The sequence below is a fragment of the Otolemur garnettii genome, unplaced genomic scaffold (genome assembly GCF_000181295.1).
Source record: "Otolemur garnettii isolate 467f Iridium unplaced genomic scaffold, OtoGar3 scaffold00062, whole genome shotgun sequence".
Lineage (NCBI taxonomy): Eukaryota > Metazoa > Chordata > Mammalia > Primates > Galagidae > Otolemur > Otolemur garnettii.
In genome coordinates, this window is record NW_003852457.1 from 8,100,118 (window position 1) to 8,123,601 (window position 23,484).

At 37.2% G+C, this 23,484-nt stretch overlaps 1 protein-coding gene across 2 annotated transcripts in view; it reads right to left on the bottom strand.

Annotated features, from left to right (window-relative positions):
* Nucleotides 1-23,484, bottom strand: part of EFR3A (EFR3 homolog A) — a 100,695-nt gene that overhangs the window by 56,452 nt on the left and 20,759 nt on the right. For both annotated transcript variants that reach the window (XM_003792874.2, XM_023514960.1), the window contains exons 2-5: nucleotides 11,250-11,326; nucleotides 7,015-7,142; nucleotides 5,543-5,693; nucleotides 1,340-1,461 (exon numbers count right to left, since the gene is read on the bottom strand). In XM_003792874.2, coding sequence (XP_003792922.1) covers nucleotides 1,340-1,461; nucleotides 5,543-5,693; nucleotides 7,015-7,142; nucleotides 11,250-11,326 — 478 coding nt within the window. The remainder of the gene's footprint in view (nucleotides 1-1,339; nucleotides 1,462-5,542; nucleotides 5,694-7,014; nucleotides 7,143-11,249; nucleotides 11,327-23,484) is intronic.

The following is a 23,484-nucleotide window of genomic DNA, read 5'->3' on the forward strand; positions in this document are numbered from 1 at the left end:
CTGAGGAAAAATTAAACCAGTACCGTCACGGACAGAAACAAAATCTTATATCTAGAAATAGCTATTAATCATCTCTCACCTTTCTTAGACAGAAACCAAATCTTACATCTGAAAACCATTATTAATCACTTCTCATCTTTCTTTCTCCATGTTAAAATAAATTTTATACTTGTTTTCATTTTGTGTAAACCAACACTGTAGCTTGGATAATATATAACTAAATTTTTGCATATTTATTTATTTTAAAAGTAAAAATTATAAAACATAAAAAATCTTGATTATCAACTACCATAGTTACTCCCTAAATTCAGGGTTTTTTGTTTTGTAGGTGTATTATAGCAACACTCAAACTACTTCTCTATTTACCAAAGTCATTTTGACTTTAATTCTTAATTTTGAAGTATCTTATTTCTATATTGCTATCAACCTATAGATTGAATTCACACAGTATTCAATTTCAGATTTTTAGTAGGACAGATCTAAAATAAATGTTTAAAAATACCCAAGACGGGGAGGGTGGTGGAGGGGTCACAGTTATGGCATAACTCTTGGGGGGGACACAATTATAAGAAGAACTTTACCTAACAAATGCAATCAGTGTGACCTAATTGTACTGTCAATGAATCCCAAACAATAAAAATAAATAAATAAATAAAAATACCCAAGACAGTTGTCATGACAATACTGACAATAATTAGAATACTTTCATTCATTCATCTAATTTATCTATTTATTCATTCAAAAAGTACTCATTGAGAGGCCACAATGTGCCTAACAGTCCCTCTCCCAAACCCTAGTGACACAGCAGTCCTGTAAGCAAAGCCCTCGCCCTTCTAGAGTGAGAGACAGAGCCGTATAATAAGAAGGTAATGAATAACTGCGGTGGGAGGGCAGGGGCATTTAGTAAATGAAAGGTGGCCAGGGGAGGTGACATCTGAACAAACAGAGGTGCAAGCAATGTGGGCACCTGGGGAATCGTTGCAGGCAGAGAGAACAGTGTGTCCAAAGGACCTGAAGTGACATGTACCTCAAGTGTTCAAGAAACAGCAAGAAGACCCACATGAATGGATTAAAGTGAAAGCAGGAAGAAATGGCAGAAAGGTCAGATCTGAGACAGGCAAGGGAGACAGGAAGGGACAGTAAGGCCTACTGAAGGCTGGACTCTGGTGAGTCAGGTTAGAGGCCACTCTCATTCTGCTTAGTCTGTAACTTCTAACAGCAACGGAAAGTTGTATTTCAGCCATATTCATATTTCCTTTGGTAATCATTATGTAATATGTATACACAGTATTCATTTATAAATTACTTACTATAAATCATAAAGTAAAATAATACGTACTCTGTTTGTATTTCCGGATCACTATGACAGGAGTGACACATGGCACTGAATCGAGATACAAAAAAGTCGTAACGTCTGTGATAGGATGGTGTGTCTTCTTCAATATTCGCAAATTTGACAAACTAAAAAACAAAATAACGATATAATCAATAATACATATGACCTTCTTGAAAGTGTGGAATAAACACACTTCCAATAACTGTCACATTAACAAACATCCAAATAAGAAGCAACAGAATATCAAATACACATAAACACAAAAGAAACCTTTTCATAATAAAGTTTTTAAAAAGAGGAGGAAGAAAAAAGGAAAAGTATATCTGTGCTTTCCCTAAGTCCTAATTCACAACAGTGGTAGTGTATTTATACTGCAAAGACCCCAAGCTCTGGACTAAAGCAGACCTAATACTGAATCACCATCACAGATGGCATTATTTCACTGTCTTTGGACAAGTTATTTAGCTGTAATCCTTCATGTATAAAATGGGAATAACATTTCCTGTCTGAGGAGTTTCTGTGAAAATCATGACATAAAAAAATCTGAAGTACCTACCATATAACAGTATTATTTCTTTTAAAAAACCTGAATCTATATTGCATATATACATGTATTAACATTTATTACCATTATGTATTATTTATAACTAAATTATGACATATAATCATTTACTAATGTTCATATTACCTAACATTTTTCTGTTTGAATCAGCATGTATACAGGTGTATTACATTATGATCTATAGCAGTGATTTTCAACCAGTGTGCTGTGGCACACTGGTGTGCCATGAGAGCATCTTAGGTGTACAGTAAAAAATTCTAAAGATAATTAAATTATTTCTAAAGGAAGTTCAAAGCATAGTAAGTATATTCTTTTTTAAGTCTTTTTTTTAATTTAATGATAGCTGTATACATTATGCAAACATGGGGTACAGTGTAGTGTTTACATATACATTTTGAAATACTTTCATCAAGCTGTTTCACATAAATTTCATGTCATTTGTATAGTTATTGTGTCAAAATATTTATATTCTAGTTCTAGAAAAGTTCACTTGTACCCTTGTTAGACAGAAATATAGTCTTTTTTGATCAACATAATTTAAGTGTACCATGGAATTTTAACTATAGGGGGTCAAGTGTGCCATGAGATAAAAAAGGATGAAAAACACTGGTCTATAGTTTTCTCTATTTGAAACAGTTTATAACATAAAAGACCCAAAACAAAAGTACTCTAGTATAATTTCTGAAACAAAGAAAACCTAAAGAGTATCTATTAGTATCATACTGAGTTGGTATCAGCAGAAAGAAGCAAATGTCAACCAATTAAAATGCACAAAGGCCATTAATAAATATAAAAATATTAAATCTGTACCAGTCGCATGTGACAATATAGGGCACTTAGCATCACTAATAAATTAAAGTTAGGCTACTGGGGATTACCAGGTGTATAATGCCGGTCACGATAATAGAGCATGTCATCATTTCATCCAATACAATTCATTCAAACGGATAACTGGGCAAATTGGTCTTTTGCCCAGATGACCTATTAGTCATTCTAATGGTATTTCTGGATGCAAGAAACTTCTAGGAATGAAACTAAAATCTATGACCCCCAGCTATTAAACCATTTCCTCTAAATTTTCCTCACCTAATTGTATAGGAAATAGGAGAAGCCTAAGTAACAAAGCCTAAGTAACTTTGCCAGAAACCAAGCTCATCACATCACCAAATTCCATTTGAAAATATCCAATATTTTTCCTCTTAAATAAATGGACAAAATCATATTAAGGGTTTTTGAATAAAGGCTTTAGTTATACACTCTCACTTTTTAAAAAAATACAAGGTCTGACAACTAAGTTCACGAACTCGTATTAGAAAAATTGCTATATACCTCATTGCTGAAAATCACTACAGTCACCTCTGAAGCATTCCCTTGGGGAAGCTATGCACCAATGCCAGTGCCCTGTCCACCTTTAAAGGTAATTCTGGAACTCTTTTTCCGGTGTAACTATTAGCGCTACTGTCCTACGAGGCCTGATAATTAAGTTTGTGAACTTGTCATCATGCACTTACCTTGGCAGCACTGTATAAACAACTTAGTAAGGTTTTATAACATTGGTTTATCAGTGTCTCACAGCTGCACTCATGCTGATAAGAGGCAGTGTCTTGCTGAGCGCCATTCATTATTCTCGATGCATGTTTTTGTGTGTGGTACAATAGTTTTGAGGGTCATTCCAGAAAAAGAGTTCCAAAATTGCTTTGAAGGGTGGGCTAGGTGCTTGCATCAGTGCACAGCTTCCCAAGGGAAGTTCTCCGAAGGCAACTGCAGTTGATGTTGAGCAATGAGGCATGGAGCACTTTGTCTAGGATGAGTTTGCAAATTTAATTGTCTAACATCATACTATACTACCAATAGTAACAGTGCTATGCAGTGTTTCAAGAGGTTCATACGTATTATGAACATGTAACCTATGTATTATCATACGTATTATCACACATGAATCCTATAATATTGATGCTATTATTATCCTCATTTCACAGATGAAAAAATCAAGGCAAAGCAGGGTTAACTAACTTGCTGAAGATACACAGCTAGAAAGGGGTGCAGGCATAATTCAGGCAGTTCAGTTGAACTCTGGAAACCATGCTGTCAGCACCTCTATACTTTCTCTCTATATACCAGAAAATAATTATCCATAAACAGTGTATGTGATATATGATTCTGTTAGGTGTTAATAAAACTCTGAATGAGAACAACATACAACATTCAGATAGGGTTGGAGACCTTAAAACTTCCTCAGAGACTGAAGGTGGAGCTGACAGACTGAAGGTTATAGATAATCAAGCTAAAGAGAAGAAACGTCATCACTGTATTTTACTTACCCTTTCAGGCATGTATGTTTCCCCCAATCTCATGTTCAACAAACTATGGTTCAGGATAGAAGAGAAAGAATGTGGCAAGCTGAAGTAGTTCAGAAGTAGTCCCAGAAGGAATGAACACGTGAAGGCTTTACGTTTATAAACAATTAATTTTTGAAAAGGTGCCAAGACCATTTTGTGGGGAAAGAAAACTCTTTTTGAACAAATAGTAATGGATGGCTCAATACCTATATATAAAATGTAGATGAAGTTAAACCCTTACCTTACATCACATGCAAAAGTTAACTCAACACAGATCACAGACCTAAACTATAAACCTCTTAGAAGAAACCAAAGGAGTAAATCTTTGTGGCCTTGGATTGGGCAATGGTTTCTCAGATGTGAAATGAAAACCAGAAAATAAAAAGAGCAACCAAAGAAAAAAAAGACCAACTGTGCTTCATGAAAATTAAAAACTTAAGTGACTCAGAGCATACTTTCACAGAAATAAAAAGATAAAACCACAGAACTAGAGAAAATATTTGTAAATCATATATCTGATAAAGAACTTATATCAAGAATCTATAAAGACCTTTTATAACTGAACAATAAAAAGACAGTCCAATGAAAAACTGAGTAAAGGCAGGAGACTAAGGTGGGAGCACTGACACAAGACCCTGTCTCAAAGCAAAAAAGAAAGAAAGGACTTCAACAGACATTCCTCCAAAGAAAATACACAAATAGCCAACGAGCACATGCAAAGAAGCTGCAACATCATCAGTCATTAGGGAAATGAAAATCAAAACCATAACGAGATACTACTTCAGACCCTCTAAGATGGTTGTAATCAAGACATTGATGAGGATGGAGAGAAACTGGAACACATACGTTGCTGGTAGGAGGGTAAAATGATGCAGCCATTATGGAAAACAGTTAAACAGTTACCATATGACTGAGCGACTACATTGCTCAGTACATACCCAAGAGAATGAAAAACATTTAAGTCCACACAAAAATTTGTACATAATTGTTCATAGCAGCATTATTCATATTAGCCATATGACTCTATTGTCCACCAATGAGTAAATGGATAAATACAATGGATAAATACAGTGTACCCATACAATGGAATATTTGTCACAAAAAGGAATGAAATAATATCACAGATTTCACAAAGAGCAACAGGAAAAACTGGAGACAAAGTGTTCTAATCAACTACATCTCTACTGCCTGCCCAAAGGCCCTAATCAGGGAATTTGCCTTTACCAGGTAACCGCATTCTATGAAGAGATTAATTCTACACATGCTAATTAAACTTAAAATTAGTAAGTTAATAGTTTTACTTACAGAATTTGTTCCAAGAACTTGAAGCTTTGGTTCCCCTGATTCCAGAAGCTTTGCCACCATATGAAGAAAACTTTCTACAAATGGCTTGATGCTTTGAGAATGGCAAGCCATAAGAAGTTGGTCCAATGCCTCCATAGCAATTAGAACATACCTAAGTATAAAAGAATAAGAATGCCTTTCAATTCTATCCAGGTAAACACAAAAGCTGTAAACCAATATATAAACAACTACAAGCCCACACGAAAGATAAAAACCCAAGTACAATCCGTGGTGGGTGGGAGGAGAAGAGCTGGGGAAAGGGGAAAGAGGCAGGTCAACTGGCGGGATCTCACCTAACAGGCACCACGTGAGGGTGTTCGACACGCCCCCCGGGTGAAGGGCTCAACTACAACTTGAACTTTACCTTAGAATTGAAAAAAGTGTAACCTAAACATTTGGACCCTCATATTAATCTAAAAGAAAAAAGAAAAAGAATGTAAAAGCATTTCTACTCCTTTTATAATCCTCCCAAGTGCTGTTCATTGAAATAAGTTTACTTTTAAAGCACAGAGGAAAGGCAAATTTAGTAAGAGGATTGACAATCTTAGTAGATTATAAAATAATCCTTATGTTAACAAGTATATCAAAACTACACTGGAAAACTCCATTTTCTCCTTAAAACAACTCTGAGTAAACACTATCAGCAACAACAAGTTACATGGAAATATCTCACAGACTTGACTTTACAATTCATCAGACTTTAAATCTTGTACTAAAAATTAAAATTCAGTCTTTAGATAATATTCCTTCAATAATCAGTTATAAAACTATCTGTGCCATGACTCACTAAAATGTTCTAAGTGTAACAGTGCGGAAGTAGAGTAAACCAATATATTACTTGGGGAATAGAATACTCTAAGAAACTAAGATCATAAAATGAAGCAGGATTTATGATCCAAACAGCAAAGTTACTGCCATTTGCACACAGAGAATGGATTAAGATGGTAGACCTTTATTTACATGTAGGAAGAACTAGCCCCGGTGCAAATGAGCATGCTTCCCTCTCTGAACCTTATTATCTAAGCCTAACATGGTTTTCTCCGATTGCTTTTCTAAAAGGTAAAACTGAAGCTATATGAAAAAAGTCACTTGGTTAACAAGATCTGCTTGTTTCCAATTTAGAGACTAATTTTTAAAATACAGCATTGCACTGAGAGCTAAAGGAGTCAGTTTTCTACTATTTTCCATTAGAGGAGTCTCATAAATTAACAGATGCTTAAGCTAAAGGTAACTCTCTGAATTAACTCGAGTTTATTCATTAACAAAAGCTTAAGTATCTATGTGGGAATTCCACATTTCATTGTATATTATATGTTTTAACTCCCATATACATATTATCTCTGCTTGACTAAATGGCAAAATAACTTACGGGATGATTTAGCCTAGAAAGAATTTCCCAAAGATGCACCATTAGCAACAATTAATTTCCTCACCCAGAACGATGCCTGACAACATCCCTGCTCAACCTTTCTGCCAGGTAACTACCAATCCGATCCAGTTTCTCTGGAGCAGATACTGCATAAAATGTCAGTTTCTCCATGTCAGCTTTCACAAGGCCATCCTAAAAAGAAAAATAGTAAGATAAATTATTAAACCACCCCATTTAGGCAAAGCATTTGAATGTAGCTTCACAAATAATGAATTAGATTCTAACACCTTCCTCAATAGAGAAATATCTCAAAATTATCTGCAATATGTAGAAAATGGGATGTATTTTTTTTTTTTTTTTTGGAAACAGAGTCTCACTTTGTCACCCTCGGTAGAGTGCCGTGGTGTCACAGCAACCTCCAACTCTTGGGCTTAAGTGATTCTCTTGCCTCAACTTCCCAAATAGCTGGGACTACAGGTGCTTGCCACAATGTCCAGCTGTTTTTAGAGACTGGGGTTGGGGGGAGTCTCGCTCTGGCTCAGGCTGGTCTTGAACCTGTGAGCTCAGGCAATCCACCCGCCTTGGCCTCTCAGAGTGCTAGGATTACAGGCGTGAGCCACCACCCCCAGCTAAATGTTGTATGTTTATTTTACTCCTTTAGACACACAACAATGAACAAATGGGTTTTTTAAATGATTCAGAATTTGCTGACATCCTTATTATGTTTTGATATAAAGAATGAGAAAGTATTCAGAATTGTATGAATCTATGCTTACTCCACATATTAAAAAAGCAACAGATCCAGGTCACAGGATTATAAACTGTCATTTGTCTCTGCCCTCTAAGAGATGATGTGCTAACAGATCTAACGATTGTCCTTGCACTCGTGAAACCACAAGTCAAACATCACTCTAAATTTGGCCATACACATATGTAGTCCAAGTAACTAAATGCTGCTTAGGACTATCAGAAGAAGTAGAAAAGGAGAGAGAATAACGACGTTAAGATGGTAAATCTACAACTAACAATTTAATAGATAATGCGTTTTCAACTTCAACTGGCCCCTTAACGTTCCCTGGCTATTTTTCTGTTTCCCTAGTGGAGTCACCCCTCATATTATACACCTATTTTCCCCAGACGTGCTACTTTGCCACCTCTCTTCCTTGTCAGGGAAGGTGGAAGCTTTCAAATTAGAATGTAATGACGAAAACACTCTGCATTCTCAGCGTCCTCCAGGGCAGGGGATCTCAACCAGGGATGACTCAGCCCCACAGGGCAATGTCTGGGACATTTTGGGTTGGCACAGCCAGGATGGGCAGAAGTAGGCAGTGGGATCTAGTGGGCAGTTTGGTGGCCGGCTGAACATCCCACAAGGCGCAGACAGACCCCCATGGCGAACAATTATCAGGACTAAAATGTCACTAGAACTTAAGGTTAGAAACCTTGCCCTGGCAAAGTGAACCCCAGTTTCTTGTATAGGAAGCACTGGTTTGCCTCTGCCCTAGCTGTCTTACGCACACTGTCCCAGGGTCCAGCCACTTCACTTAGCCTCTCACTCCTGTTTCTTTACATCACTTCCATGTCATCACTTAGATGTAATTATGTTTTTTCTACTTTTTTTAATCCCTTATGAATTTTATTGAAGAATTTACACGTATGTGTAATAAACTACATACATCTAAAAGTATGAACTTTGAAATGAGAGAGTTTTATGTAGCTGTGAAATCACAACTACAAACAAGACACAGGTTATCCAAAATGCTTGGGACAAGTAGTGTTCTTGATTTTGGATTTTGCTGAATTTTGGAATATCCAAATACCTTATTAGTTGAAAGCCCGTAATCTAAAAATCTAAAATCTGAAATGCTCCAATGAGCATTTCCTTTGAGTGTCACATCAGTGCTCCAAATATTTAGTAGAATTTTGGAGCATTTCAGATTTTCAGATTAGGGGTGTTCAACCTGTACAGAAAAATCCCATCATTTGCAAAATATTTCTCTTGTCCTCTCCATTCCTCCTTCTCCAGGCAACCACTGCTCCGCTTTTTATCACTATGAATGAGCATGCAGCCTGCGTAAACAGCATCATACAGTTTCTACAGCCACTCATGGGCATGACTTTTATACTCAGCTCACCTCTCAGACCAAGAGTCCTCCCCAAGTTCACCTGGATAAATCCCACTTATCCTTTAGGTCTTAGCAACTTCCAAAGAACCTTTACTATATCCTTCAAACCCCCCTCCCAAGACTGGGTGAGATGTTCCCGCTATATTTGTTTTGGCTCACGGCATTTATATCCACTGTATTTTATCATACTCTTTTCATTTATTAAACAAGTGCCAACCATGTCCCAGGCACCGTGATAAGACTGTAGGAAAGCAACAGTGAGCAAAGAAATGTATTAACTCACTGAGGCCTTGTGAGAAGCTGATGAGACAGGTGCTATTTATTGTTTCCCTTGCAGGATAAGAAACTGAGGGACTTGTCTAAGATCACATGGCCAGTATTTGTAAGATACTGTTGTTTGTTTGTTTGTTTCTCCCTCACTAGATCGCTCTTTGAAGGCAGGGACTATGACATACCAGTATATATCTCTGCATTTGAGCACCTACTGTCTGAGCCACTTTGGATACATCAGAAGATTTGTTTTAGTAAGTTAAAAATAAGAAACATGACAAATTGAGTAACAGTTGCTATGAAATACAAGTTTCATGTAAATCTTCTCTTTTTTTAATTATTTTACAGATTGCCCTTTTAATAAAACTTATCTAAATCCTTGGGGGAAAAAAGATTCTTTCTGTAACCATTCTCTAATTTACATTGTCACTCCCATGATCAAGTGGTTAATCCTCCACTAGCTACAAGTGAAAGTGGATAAAGTAGAAGCCTTGCCTGTCATTCACATTTTCCCATAATCTACCTTCAGTAACCTGCCTCAGTAAAATAATGATAGGACTATTTAGTCTATACACCTGAAATTTCAAATCAGACTTCATGGTCAGCACGATTGCCACCGATTTTACTCTGCAATCAGGCTACATAAACCTTCATTTAAGTCTAATAGATCAACTGGCTCTAGACCTCATTCTTGTTTTCCCGGCCTTTTCTCTTTCCCTTCAGTTGCACTGAACAGGCTAATTTTCTCTACCTCTCCTCACAATATCCATCTTTCAACGCTCAGCAAATCTCATTTCCTCTAAGAATGCTTCCCAGAGATGGCTGACTCACAGTACCTCCCTGCTTTAGAGACCAGATTCGCTTAGTATTTTACTTCCTGATTTGTGCATTATAATTTAATATTTACTATGTTTTTGCTTTATGTCAGTCAATGGACAGAAAGGTCCCTAAAGACAGGTATTATACTTAGGGTTTTTAAGATGTGAAAAATTATCCAGAGATCTGGTAGCCAATAATATTTAACTGATTAACCTCCTCTATGTAGCTGAATGTTTAAACAGATTTGATTAAAAGTGAGCTATATCAACATTAAGCTAATATTAAGATAACCAAAAAATGTCTACAGTTGGTTACATTTTAAAATAAAGCAAATTCTGATAGTCAAAACCCACGTACCATGTTGTGTTCGTATCCACTTAACTCGAGACTAAAGAAGCCTCACAAACCGTAAGGCAATGTCACAAAATCACTCAGCTCAGGGACTTTGAAACTAGTCATCTTCGCAAATAAAATAATTTTTATTTAAAAAATTACATAGTATTCAAGTAAAGCAAAACAAACTTCCTGGAACAGTTTTCCTTTACCTCTCAATTCTCATCTGAAAACTACGTGGCCAACCCCCATCTAGCCTTTGGCTTCTCACTTCCATTTCCTTCCCCGGGGCCTCAGACAGTGCTCCTGGCTGTGCCAACAGCAGCCTGCACTTCAGTTCTCTGTCACTACACTCTCTTCACACTACTGTCATCACCAGTTTACCCAGCTACATTCTCGATGACAGCAGAAAACCACGTCTGTGTTCACAGCTGTATCCTGAGGACTTAGTACAAATAATCAGGCACTGGTTTTTAAATTGTTGATGTGTGTTAACTTAGATTAAGCACTAAAAAAGAACTTTAACTGTCCATCATTCCAAATCTGTGCCTACTCTGTAAAGGGATCTGGAAATTAGAAAAGCAAGCATGGGACATTTAGAAGTAAAAAAAGAGAAGTATAAAAATATTAGTGTATACGGTGAGATGTAAGGGTAAAAGTAGAGAAATGAAATTAGGGAAACCTTAGGGAGGTCAGCGGGGGGCAGAATGGGTCAGCAAAGAGAAGGATCAGTAGATGTAGATCAAATTACTTTTGGATCTTCAGGGAATATGTTGTCCACCAGGCGCTTATAGCGAGGACGCAAAGCAGAACAGCAGCAACAAACTCCTGTTTAAAAAAAAAAACAAACAGAAAGTATAGAGATTATCAATACTGTAAACTGACCTAGAAATTCAAGTTTCTGAAATTAATAGGCTATTTAAAATAAAAATTTCAAACTGCTACAAATAGAAAAACACATGTAAGTTCAATATGTGACCAAGAAAAGACAGTTAAATTTCTTATCCCCTCTGCAAAGACAAGAAACTTCTAAGAATTTTTGTGTAATACACAACGCCCCCCTCACCAAATTCATCTATAAAGCAAAACCATAACATGAAATCCCTTTACCTCCTTTCTGATCTCATCTCCTAAGACTCCCAGACACCTCCACCCACCTGTCCTAGTCCACAGTGGTCTCCCTGCTCATCCCAACAAGCGAAGATCCCTCCTTTGACTTATGGCCTCGGTTCCCCGGGCCTGAACGTGCACATATACCTACTATACTAACTCTGCCACCTGTTCTAATTCTTCACATGAACCTCTCCAACTGCTCTTACCCTGCTCTACTTTCTTTTCCTCCACAGCACTTATTACCAAGTATATTAAATAATTTTCTGACTGTATTTATTGGTCCTCATCTGTCTCTTCTCACCAGGACATAAGCTCAGATGGAGGTGGAAATCATTGTTGGCTTACTGATAAGTCCCAAGCAATCAGGATAGCTAAAAATACTTCAGATAAATATTAATACTAACATTGAAATAAAATAAAATAAAATATATATTGAGTGGTTATCACATAGGCACTGATCCAGACACAGTATTGCAAAGATGAAAGAAGCGTATAACCTGAAAAGAAGATTAACGTGAATACTCTGCTAACATTAATGGAAGGCCAAATACAGTAAATTCAAATTGCTATCATGGCAAAGTTTAGCAGTGAAGCTGAAAAACAAGTCATAATGCTTTACGCTTCCCTTAGGAATGGGAAAGTTAATTAAGATTCCAAATAAACTATTAAGCTTCACTTAGACTGACATTGTCTGATAGTATATACTATACATTGCTTTTAGCTTAAAACAGCCTGAAAAATAAATGTGAAGTTGGAATGCAAACAATATCCAGTTTTCACTCTCAGGAAGCTTAGAACTAGGGAGAGACAGAACAGCAAGCAGCAAAATACCAAACCGCTTGCACCAGGTTGAAGAGGGAGAGCTTTGGATCCTGAGGGGAATCTGAGGTCTCCACTATCCAGCTGGGTGGGCAGGTTTCTCTGTCTTATTATTTTCCTCATCAGTAAAAATAAATATCGTAATGCCTTTACCATAATTACTGTGAAAATTAAATAAAAAACAAAATTGTATATCAAGTTCTTATTAAGTAAGCATTCAACAGAATGGTGGCTGTCACTAGTAACGCAGTAAGAGACGCAACAAGGGTAAGCAGAATGGGAGCAAGGGTCCTTAAGACAGTATTCCCAACAAGGCAAAAACTTGCTGTAAACTAATCATTTACAAATCACAGTAAATTTCACACATGGTTCACAAAAAGCTTTCCATGAACGTATCAGTGACAGGAGGGCTCACTGCCATCTTCTGAACATGACATGCCCAGCGCTGTGTACGAACTACATGACATTATCCGTTCACGCCTACAGCAACTCCCAGGTGGTCATCTTCACCTCCACTGGATAATGAGGAAACAAAGGTAGAGAGCCCGATTTCTGCTGAACGTCACACAGCCAGTAAGCATCTATAGAACTGCAATTACGATCCAGTTCTGTTGACTCCAGAGAGAACTGTCACACTAAATTCAAGTACGCCAATTTCCAATTAATTACCTTAAACATTTTAGCCTTCTACAAATCATGACCAATGAACGTGATCACGGAAAGGTATGCGCCCAAGAGGAGGAATACACTGCCATTAGGGAAATAAAAGATCATAGCAGTTTCTCAGGGAGGCCCCAAACAAAACAAATACACCTTCTTGACCATTTACTATAAATAGAAAGCTATAAAGAATACATACAATTTCCTATGTACTCAGGTTTTTATTAAATTACATCAAAGACAATATAAGGCTGAAATGACGAGAGATCATAATCACAAAAAGGAATTACATTATAGACTATTTTAAATGTATACATGAACATCACAACTAAAATAAAATAAAAGCATTGCACCTACTCAAGTACAGAAATGTGGTGGATTCCCTTGTTGAAGTAAATTCATAAGGCTTTTCGAGTTCAGTTGCAGGTACCTGAACATAGTCCTTCATGTTGTGTGTCAGTATTTTCTAGGTGATCTTTCTGCTTCTAGATCCCTTTACCTACTGTTCAGAAGTACCTAGTTCACTTTACTTCTAATTAATTACCAGAGGACACTAAAGTACGGTAACTTATCTAACTTGTCATTGACATCAAATATAAAGCTATCAAGAACTTGATAATATACATATCAAATTCTGCTAGCAAGGCCAATTAGCTTAAATAACATACTATTAACATACTTGTATTGCTACTTTAATAAAAATAGATTTTTATACAGTTAAAATAAGGAAGTAAACCTACTTAGACCTTTTTTACTTAAAGTATTCCTTTAATCACTCCTCATCCTACCTTCTAATCCCTTTGAAAAAACTCACTTGGGCTCTAAATACCACCCTATTTTTGACTTTTTCCCAACTTCTTCTTTTCCAAAAGAAAAGTGGGATGAGCATTATCACAGAATACTTCCAAATACTGGAAAACCTAAGTAATATATTCTTTTAAATTTAATCCCACCACATAAAGAAGAAAGTTATCCATTATTCTCCTCCGATAGTACATGGAATTTAAAACTTTACTTACGGTATACTAGGGAGAATGTGAAACAGGAAGGTTCAAGTGGGATATGTAACTACGGAAAAAAGAACTCAGGGACAGTTGGAGAAGACAATTACAACCAAAAAAATGTGCCAAGCTGAATATTCCAGTAGTGTACAGACAGGCTCAGGGCAATCTGTTCTACAAGGCCCTCTTGAACCTTAGTGACCAAGAAAATTCTATCACCTACTTTCATGGTTAGGGGTACTAAATTAATAATACAAAAAGGGCCTGGAATAAGAATGCCTGCTCTCAAAAGTGTTATCCTACATAGTACTAGATGTTCTACAGTAAACAGTCTGAAAAAGAAACCAAGATAGTAATTCCATTTACAATAGCTACAAATAAAATAAGACATCTTGGAATAAACTTAGCCAAAGAAGTAAAAAAGATCGCTATAATGAAAACTATAAAATACTGATGAAAGAAACTGAAGAGAATACAAAACAATGAAAAGATATTCCATGCTCACGGAATGGCAGAATCAATACTCTTAACATGTTCATACTACCCAAAGCAATTTACAGATCAATGCAATCTCCATCAAAATACCAATGACATTCTTCACAGAAATAGAAAAAATAATCCTAAAGTTTATATGGAACCACAAAAGACCCAGAATAGCCAAACCTATCCTGAGCAAAAAGAACAGAACTAGAGGAATCACATTACCTAACTTTGAATTATACTACAGAGCTGCAGTCACTACCGCATAGTACATGCATAAAAACAGACACACAGACCAAGGGAACAGAACAGAGAACCCAAAAGAAAATCCACACATCTTTGGTAAATTTATCTTTGTCAAGAACGTATGTACGTTAGGGAAAGGACAGTCTCTTCAACAAATGGTACTAGGAAAACTGGAGCTCTACATGCAGAAGAAACACCATTTACAAAAACCAAGTCAAACTACAACACATATAAAGCCTATCATACGGGTGTTATTTGGCATACAGGATAGTGTGCTAAGCTTACTCTACAAGGAATTTAAGATGTTAACTACACACTTGAAAAGACAAAGTTTAAAAAAAAATTAAGACAAGATTTAGACATTTGGGACATGAAATATCCAGTGTCAAGTGGATCACATGACCACGGAGACAACAGAGATTCAGAAAAGAGAGGAAACACTTCCAGCTCAAGAGAAAAGAGTTTTACTAAGGAGATGGGTCTTCAGCTGGGAGGCAAAAGGTTCCTCTGGAAAAGGAGCAGGCTGAACTATAAGAATAAGACAGTTAACAGCGAAAGACGATCAAAATCAAACAGAAGAACGCAAGCATCACTTTGGAGGACGGCCCCTGGAAAACCCAAAATGCACATGCTAGTGATCCACAGCTTTGAAAGGAACGTGGGGAACAGAAAAAGAGTTTGGTGACTATTTAAATAGAGTGTAAAAGGAAAGGGAACAAAACAGTCTTATCTTCAGGAAAGTGTTCCTTGTAAAAGGATTTTAATCCATTAGAGAAGTATTTTATTACACGATTCTTTCCACACGTAAATCTATACCTTCTCCCCTTTCATTCTCAATTTCACTACTCGTTTTTTATTCCTGGGCACATAAACCTTATGGGAAAGAGATGGAAGGACAAGGATTCAATAAGTAGATTTAAAGCTCCAATTCTATTTTAAAAGATAGATTTCCCCTTGCATTACATTGCCGTGGTCTACAGGAGGCAAGATACAGACAAAACTCTGATGTATATTTTCAAAATATTTTGGGATAATGCCTGTAGGAAAAAAAACAGTACCTTTTTTACCCCCTGAGCAAGTAGTGATTGGTCTATACTCTATATCTGATTTTTCCCCACTACTAAAATTCTTAATTTTAAAAAGTATTGGACATTCTTCCACTTCTAAGCAATGTTTAGACTTCTACCTAGATTAAATTTCCTGTATACTGTCATGCTTGTCTGAAAAAAATATTAATTAGCAGTTATCTAAGGGCAAAAGCAATAAAATACAAAATAAACCTGGCTTTTAGAAAATATGATCATGTGGGGAGATTTCATCAAAAAAGCTTCTAGAATCACCATTTGGGAAAAAGCTGAAATATTAAAATCAGAAAAGAACAACTGTCTATTCATTTCATCTGATACTGGTTTAGTCTGCAAAACAAGTAAGAACTGATCCAGTAGGTGACACAGAAACCAGAGCTGCAACTAGGAAAGCCAAGCACTCATACCTCAGCCTCCCCACCACAGGACACGGCAGGGCGCCCCCATTTCTAAGACAACGTCTGGCCCCCGCATGTTGCAGATCATCTTCAAATGTGCTCAGAGGGCAGAGTCTGGGCAAGGAGACGACTCCTATCTCCCAATCTCTGAAGGTGAGTAATCAGATGATACAGAAGTGAAAACTGAAATAGTATGTGATTTCCTTTTTTAATATATAAAATATTCATCAGTGTCCTCTACAATAATGTCAGCAGTACCAAGGGAATTACAAAAATGATCCCATCTTTAGTGGTTTAAAGTTCTTTTTTATAAAGTATGTAAGTAATGCCTTTCTCCTTCAATGCAAACCATGGTACTATTACATCAATAATTACTTTGCACAATTACTATGTTTTAGAGGAGGGAGGTAATTGTGTAGTGGTATGAGAGAAATGTTAAGGATCATGATTAAGGAGGAGGAAAGGCAAAAGGCAAGTTAGACTATGCAGAATTTATAATAGAACTGAAAGTTAATTTATAATAGCACCACACATTAGTGTGTTTTGAGACTCCTGTTTTAGCAGTCTAACAAAAATAGTAGCTGACCCCACCCCCCTCTTCTTTAAAAAGAGATTCAATGTTCAGTTAGGGAAACAGCTGGCAAAGTCATGATGGGGTAGTTTCCACCTCTAGAGTATAGTTCAACTAATCACTGTCTTTGGAGCTTCCTATCGGCACAAAACTTTCCACTTCTCAGAGCAAATCTTGGTAAATATACAAAATAACAAAGCTAGACAAAAAACACATAAGTATTTTACTTTAAAAAATGGTATTTAAAAATAAACAAAAACTGAGATCAGTGTTTTTGGTGACAGTTTTCTTTAATTTGAAAGAGGACAAAAGAAACTGAATTCATAACTTTCCCTTTAGTTAGGTGGCTTTTGAGTTGATTATCCTGTAATGGACTCTTAAAAAACTGGACAAATTTTCATGGAACACCATGCAACATTGCTAAATGTCTTTTTGAAAACTGTTTTTAATCAATACTTGGATATAAGGTAATGGTCCAGAAATTATCAATCATTTCAAAGTCATTTTGAAAGGGCAAAAATTTCTTGAGACAGCCAAAATCTGCTACAGTTCAAAAATACTATTAAATTATAAATTGCACATATAAAACACAAAACTCCTTATCAAAAATAAAGGTTTTCCTAGTGCTACTTGAAAGATGACACCCCAAGTTGGTGGTCTATTAAATGCTTACAATTAGAGATCAAAACAGAGAAAAAGCCAATATTATTACAACAAAAAACGGGATCGTGAAGCCCCTGATGGGCTCTGAGGAACAAGTGAAAGCAAGAACTCCCTTTGCAAATCACTTCCTTGGATGGCTGGATGGATTCAAATGTACTTATCTAATGTAACATCTTCAGAGCGACTGAGGGTGCTATTATCAATTGTGCCAGGACCAGTGGCATAAACTTTGACCATCCCTGGTAAACCAGGACCTACGATTATCTTACTAATTCTCCTGAGCATCGGAACATGTCTAAAGGCATCAACTAAAGTAGTCACAGTTTTAGTTACAGCTACAAAATGAGGAAAAGCAACAGCAATCCCATCAGGGCAGGGCAGGGCAGGGGAAGCGGGGGAACAAGCAAACAAAAATCCCTAAGAGCTGACCTTAGGGATTAGACAACAACTATAAGCATAATGCAGTAATTCTGTAGAAAGCTCATTAACTGAACATTTAAAATTAAAATGCTTTAAAAATGTCTACTACATTCAAGGCACTAAGCTAGGCACTGGGAAAGGTGCAAATATTCATAAAACTAGTACCTGACATCAAGACCTTTAGAATACAGGTATTAATCCAGATTATAAGAAATCAATGTTACAAAAAAAAGAAATAAGTAATTCCTTCACCAAAAACAAAGATACAAACAAAACCGTAATAATGGCAAATGAGTAAATTCACCTTCAATCTTTAAGTAGATGTATATAAACCTACTTATACCAGTTCATCTGCCAAATTTTTACTATTAACATATCTCTAAGAATAATTACTAATAAAATCAACATTCACAAAAGTAGGCTCTGACTGTATTTATTTCCTTATAGCAAAAGGTCACCTTAGAATAAATCCTATCTAAGCAAATTATGGTTCCATACGACAATGCTTCTCAAACAGTGGCCACAGAACCTTCTCAAGTATCTCTCGGAGCACTTCTAAATGTGAAGACTCCCTGGCCCTAGACCTTCTGAATCAATGTCCAGGATGGGATGCCAGAATTCCTATTCCTAAAAATGGAGACACTACTCTAGTTAATCACTCCCCTTATTTAACAATTTAAGGAATTAGGTATATGACATTTTCTTATAGTATACTTCAGGTATTTGGGAAACTATCTTTTTTTTTTGCAAATTTGTTTTCTGAGATAGGATCTAGCTTTGTCACCCTAGCTCACTGCAGCCCTAAACTCTTGGGCTCAAAGGATCCTCCTGCCTCAGCTTACCAAGTAGCCAGGACTATGGGCATCATTATACGCAGCTAACTTGTTGTTTTGATTTTCATAGAGATAAGGTCTCGTTATGTCCCCCAGACTGAAATTGCCCTTTATAAAATTAATGAAGGGCCACAGGGTGAGAGGTATGGTAGGAAGTCCTGTACTCTGCTTTCCTATGACTGCCGGTCAGGGGTCACATAGCTGATGGTCATGAAGATTTTATACTTTCTTAATACATAGATAGCATCACCCTTATGAAACCTAAGGCTAGTTTGTGAGATTATCTTTCAGGTCTTGCATTCCAGTGGAATGGCTGACCCACTCAGACCCGTGGCCTGTATTAAGGGACTGATTCAACAGGTCTTGAGTCAGCACAAGAAGATAATTTCTATGATTCTACCCTGAACCCAGCCAATCAGCAGACCCAAATGCCTGGCCCTTTACCTGTCAAAATACCTTTAAAAACCCTTTTCTTCAAATTCTCAAGGCAATGGATTTGAGAATTTTCTCCCATCTCAGTCTCCCTGCATGGCACTTGCAAAATTAAACTTTCTCCACGGCAACTCCTGTTGTTTCAATGTACTGGCTTCCTCTAAGCAGCAGCAGCAAAACTGGCTGGACTGTAACAAGGCTGGTCTCAAACTCCTGGCCTCGAGTGACCTCCCAAAGTGCTGAGATTATAGGCATGTGCCGTCCCGCCTAACCTGGGAGACTATCGTATATAAGGTACACAATAGATAAAAAGTTGTAATATAGCCTGTACCTGTCAGATCACTGGTCACAATAGCTGGATCACATAAAGCACCACATAAGTGAAAGAAATCATAACACTAAGGCTCTCAGAAAAGACTTCCCAGCAGATGCTGACAGGAGAAAGACCTATCACTGGCAACAATGCACTGGTATTTGTGGCTGTGATCTCCAGAACTTCCCCACAACTTTTAACATATGTCACTGGGAAGATTTCCTAAGCAAATTATACGAATGAATACTTGGCAGGCCCACACTGGAAAGAAATCAGGACAAAGTATTAAACGGCCTTTAAGGTCCTAAGCCAAGTACTAAAAGTAGAATAAAGGAAAAGAGAAATTATCAAGCTCGGATTTTTTTCTAAAACATGACCAGACTCTTGAAATTGTCCTCTTTCCTAAAACTGCTTGATATGCTTCTCTGTATTTCATACCACTTTATCTTTAAAATCATCCTAGTTCTCAGGATTTAATTTATATGCAATGACTAGTAAAAGGATTATACCTTTGAAAGAACTACAATAGAACCTCTGTAAGGTGACCCCCCAGGAGACGGTAACAAACTGGTCAACATACAGAGGTGGTCAACATAAGGAACTAGGCCTTCCGTGCTTGTCTGCTCCGTGAAAATTAGGTCAACTGAAGGAAGTGTCCAGGGTAATGAGGTGGTCAGCTATGGAGGTTCCACTGTATTCTATTCTCCTGTCACTATCTTCCCTAAAGAAGACTCCTGCTATAGTCTAAAAGAAGAATGACTTATTTTACTGGTGAGTTAGAAAAAAGATCTGAATATGCCCTAAAACATAAGCTCCAAATCTGTACCTGCAACCCCTGCCTACGCAGCATCCAGCACACGGTGTAAGAGATAAGCCTGTATTTGTTAGATGAATAAATGAACTCTTAAGGATTTCTTTTATTTTTGTTTTTATTAAATCATAACTGTGTACACTGATGCATTTAGGGGGTTCAGGGTACTGATTTTATATACAATGCGAAATGCTTACACTTAACTGATTAACACATCCACCACAATTATATTCTTTTAACAGTCATTGAAATGTACCAATGCATCATGTCATTAGGTGAGGTCCCCCCACATACCCTCCCTCCTCCTGCCTCCCCCCTCTGTCCTCTTCCCTTCTACCTTCTGGACTATAGTTATGTTTAGATTTGTATCTGCAATTCACTCTTCCTGCTTCTGTGATAAGCATAGATGGGCCTGGAAGCCTGTCTTTCTCTGGGGACACTACGGAGTTACAGAGAAGTTTAAGCCAGTGTGCTCTCCCTGAAAGAGGCTTGGTAAGCGCGTTTGCTCTGCCAAACTAGGATGTCCCTTCAATACACCAATGGAAAGTTTAGGTTTAAAGGGAAAGAAGTAGAAAGACTGCTGATGACAGGTCAAGATACATTCCCTAATCCAGCTTTACTGATTGGGAAAAGCACCTGATGCCCAATGTCATTTATTCTTTTAAATGGTCTGGGCACCAAAGTAGGAAATCACTTGGGGCCCGAAGTTCAAGACTAGCCTGGGCAACACAGCAAGGTATCATCTCCACAAAAATAAAAAAAAAAAAAATTCCCTGGGCATGGAGGCATGGGCCTATAGTCCTAGCTACTTCGGAGGCTGAGGGAGGAGGATCACTTGACTCAAGGGGCTCAGAACTGCAGTGAATTATGCACCACTGCATTCCAGCTTAGACGAAAAAGCAAACATAAGGATTTAGTGATGCCTACCATGCCCTACCATTAACTATACATAGGGAATACAAACACAAAGCACAGTTCTTGGCCTTAAGTACTTAAGTAGTTCATAATCTGATGGGAGAAGATTATAACTGTGGTAACAACTATGACAGAACAGGTTGCTGTAGGCTGACAGTGGGATACCTAAACTTTACGCAAGAAATACTGACTAAACTGAAACTTGAAGAAAAAGTAGGAATTAGGCTGTCAAGGTCTAAATTTCAAAAGGAGAGCTTTATTTCTCATAAAGGGTTGCAGCCTGCAGGTGGCCATTCTGACAGGTTGGGAAGCAGAAGCCAAGAACATGTACCTCAAAGAAAAGGCAATGGGAACAGGCACTGATGCTGAGCAGGGTGGCTCAATATACAAACATACCTAATGAGCCATATGAGGAGTCATGCATATTTATGAGAGAGGAAACCTGCATATGTTCTTCTGAGCTACTTCATGGGATCCATGCTCAAAAAATGGCTATGCTGGCATAATCCAAGGCTACAGTTTTTAGCCTTCTGATGTCACAAGGTGAAGCAGAGGACACCAACGTCCTCACTGTGCATACTCTTTAGACCCCTCCATGGAACACCCCCAGGGTGGGTGGCTCCTCATCAGGAAGCAATGCTGTTCAGTTCTAGGACATTAATCAGTTAAATGAAATCATGGATGGAGCAGGTCTTTTCAAAAGGCGGGTTCTGTTTAATCCTTAGGAAAAAAAGCTTAAGGGCAGTTAATGAGGAAAGGGATATAATCAGGCAGACTGACCTCCCATCCGTCAAGGCCAAGAAGTCCTAAAGTTTCTCTGGTGTCCTCTCTGGAGGTGGTCTATCCAGTCACTTGAGGGGCTTAGGATTCTATATTTATTTTTCAATGTAAAGAGGAGCCGATTATCAATTCCAGACAAACTGAGGCACATATGTTAAAGCTCAGAAGTTTAAACAAGAATGTAGTTTAATTTGCAAAATAAGCATAATACTCTGCAATGTAAGAGAAATGTCTACACAAACTTGCAGGAAGCAGCGGTGGAAACAACTGAACATACAAGGGAAAAAGGAGGCGTCAAAAATGAGGGTGGGCACAGTGGCTCGTGCCTATAATCCCAGCACTGTTCAGAGGCAGAGGAGCTAGAGTTCAAGCCCAGCCTGAGCAACATAGTGAGACCTAATCTTTACAAAACATTAGCAGCACATGACGGTATGTGCCTGTAGTCCCAGTTACTCAGGAGGCTGGAGCAGGATTGCTTGAGACCAGGAATCTGAGGCCACAGTGACCTATGATGATGCAACCACACTCCAGCCCAGAGCAACAGAGAGAGACCCTGTCTCAAAATAAATACATACATACATAAATAGATAACATAATAGTCTGGACAACTGATTAGAAGGATGGTGACCCACAAGGTACAGTGGATACCCTCTGGGGTAGAAGGAAGGTATCAAAAAGAGAATGATTCCATTTTGCACCTGTAAAATTTGAGGTAAATGTGAAAGTAGGATATCCTATAGCAGACAACTGATCTAGACTAGAAATAAAAATTTAAGAACCCAACGCATATAAGTGACAGCAAATGTCACTAGAATAGCTGAAATCCCCAAAGGAGAATAGAAGTAGAGAATCCTATAGAAAAAAAAAAATTTTAAGGGATGAACAGAAGAGGAAATGAAAGAGAAGACCTGAACAAATAGGAAAAAGCTAGAAAAGGTTAGTTTTAGAGAAAGCAAAGGAGAATTTTTAAAATACTGTATTTTTTAAAAGATACTATTTACATGGATAAAAGATATAAGGACTTTAAAAATTGTTCCTGGAATGAGGAAATAGCATAAAAATAAGCTAAGAGAATTTTAAAGTGCAAGTAAACATGAAAACATATTATATTAATATAATTTAAAATTTCAAGATGGATTATTTTGACTAAAAATAAATCAAAACAGTGGCAATTTCAGAATACCCATACAGAAAATCACTGTTCTACAGTACATCTGATGTAAAAAATAAGAGACTGATCACATAGTTTACCACAAGATTATAGCTTCTTACCAAAAGGAACAGATAGCATGAAATGTTGCTTGTAAAGATCGACGAGTTCATTTTTTTCCTATTTTAATCAATTTTTTAGAAATACAAAAATCTTTTACCTAAAATACAGACTTTAAAATAGTTTGTAATGTGGAGTAGATGTTGATGGATAAAGTAACTGATTAAGATGAGATG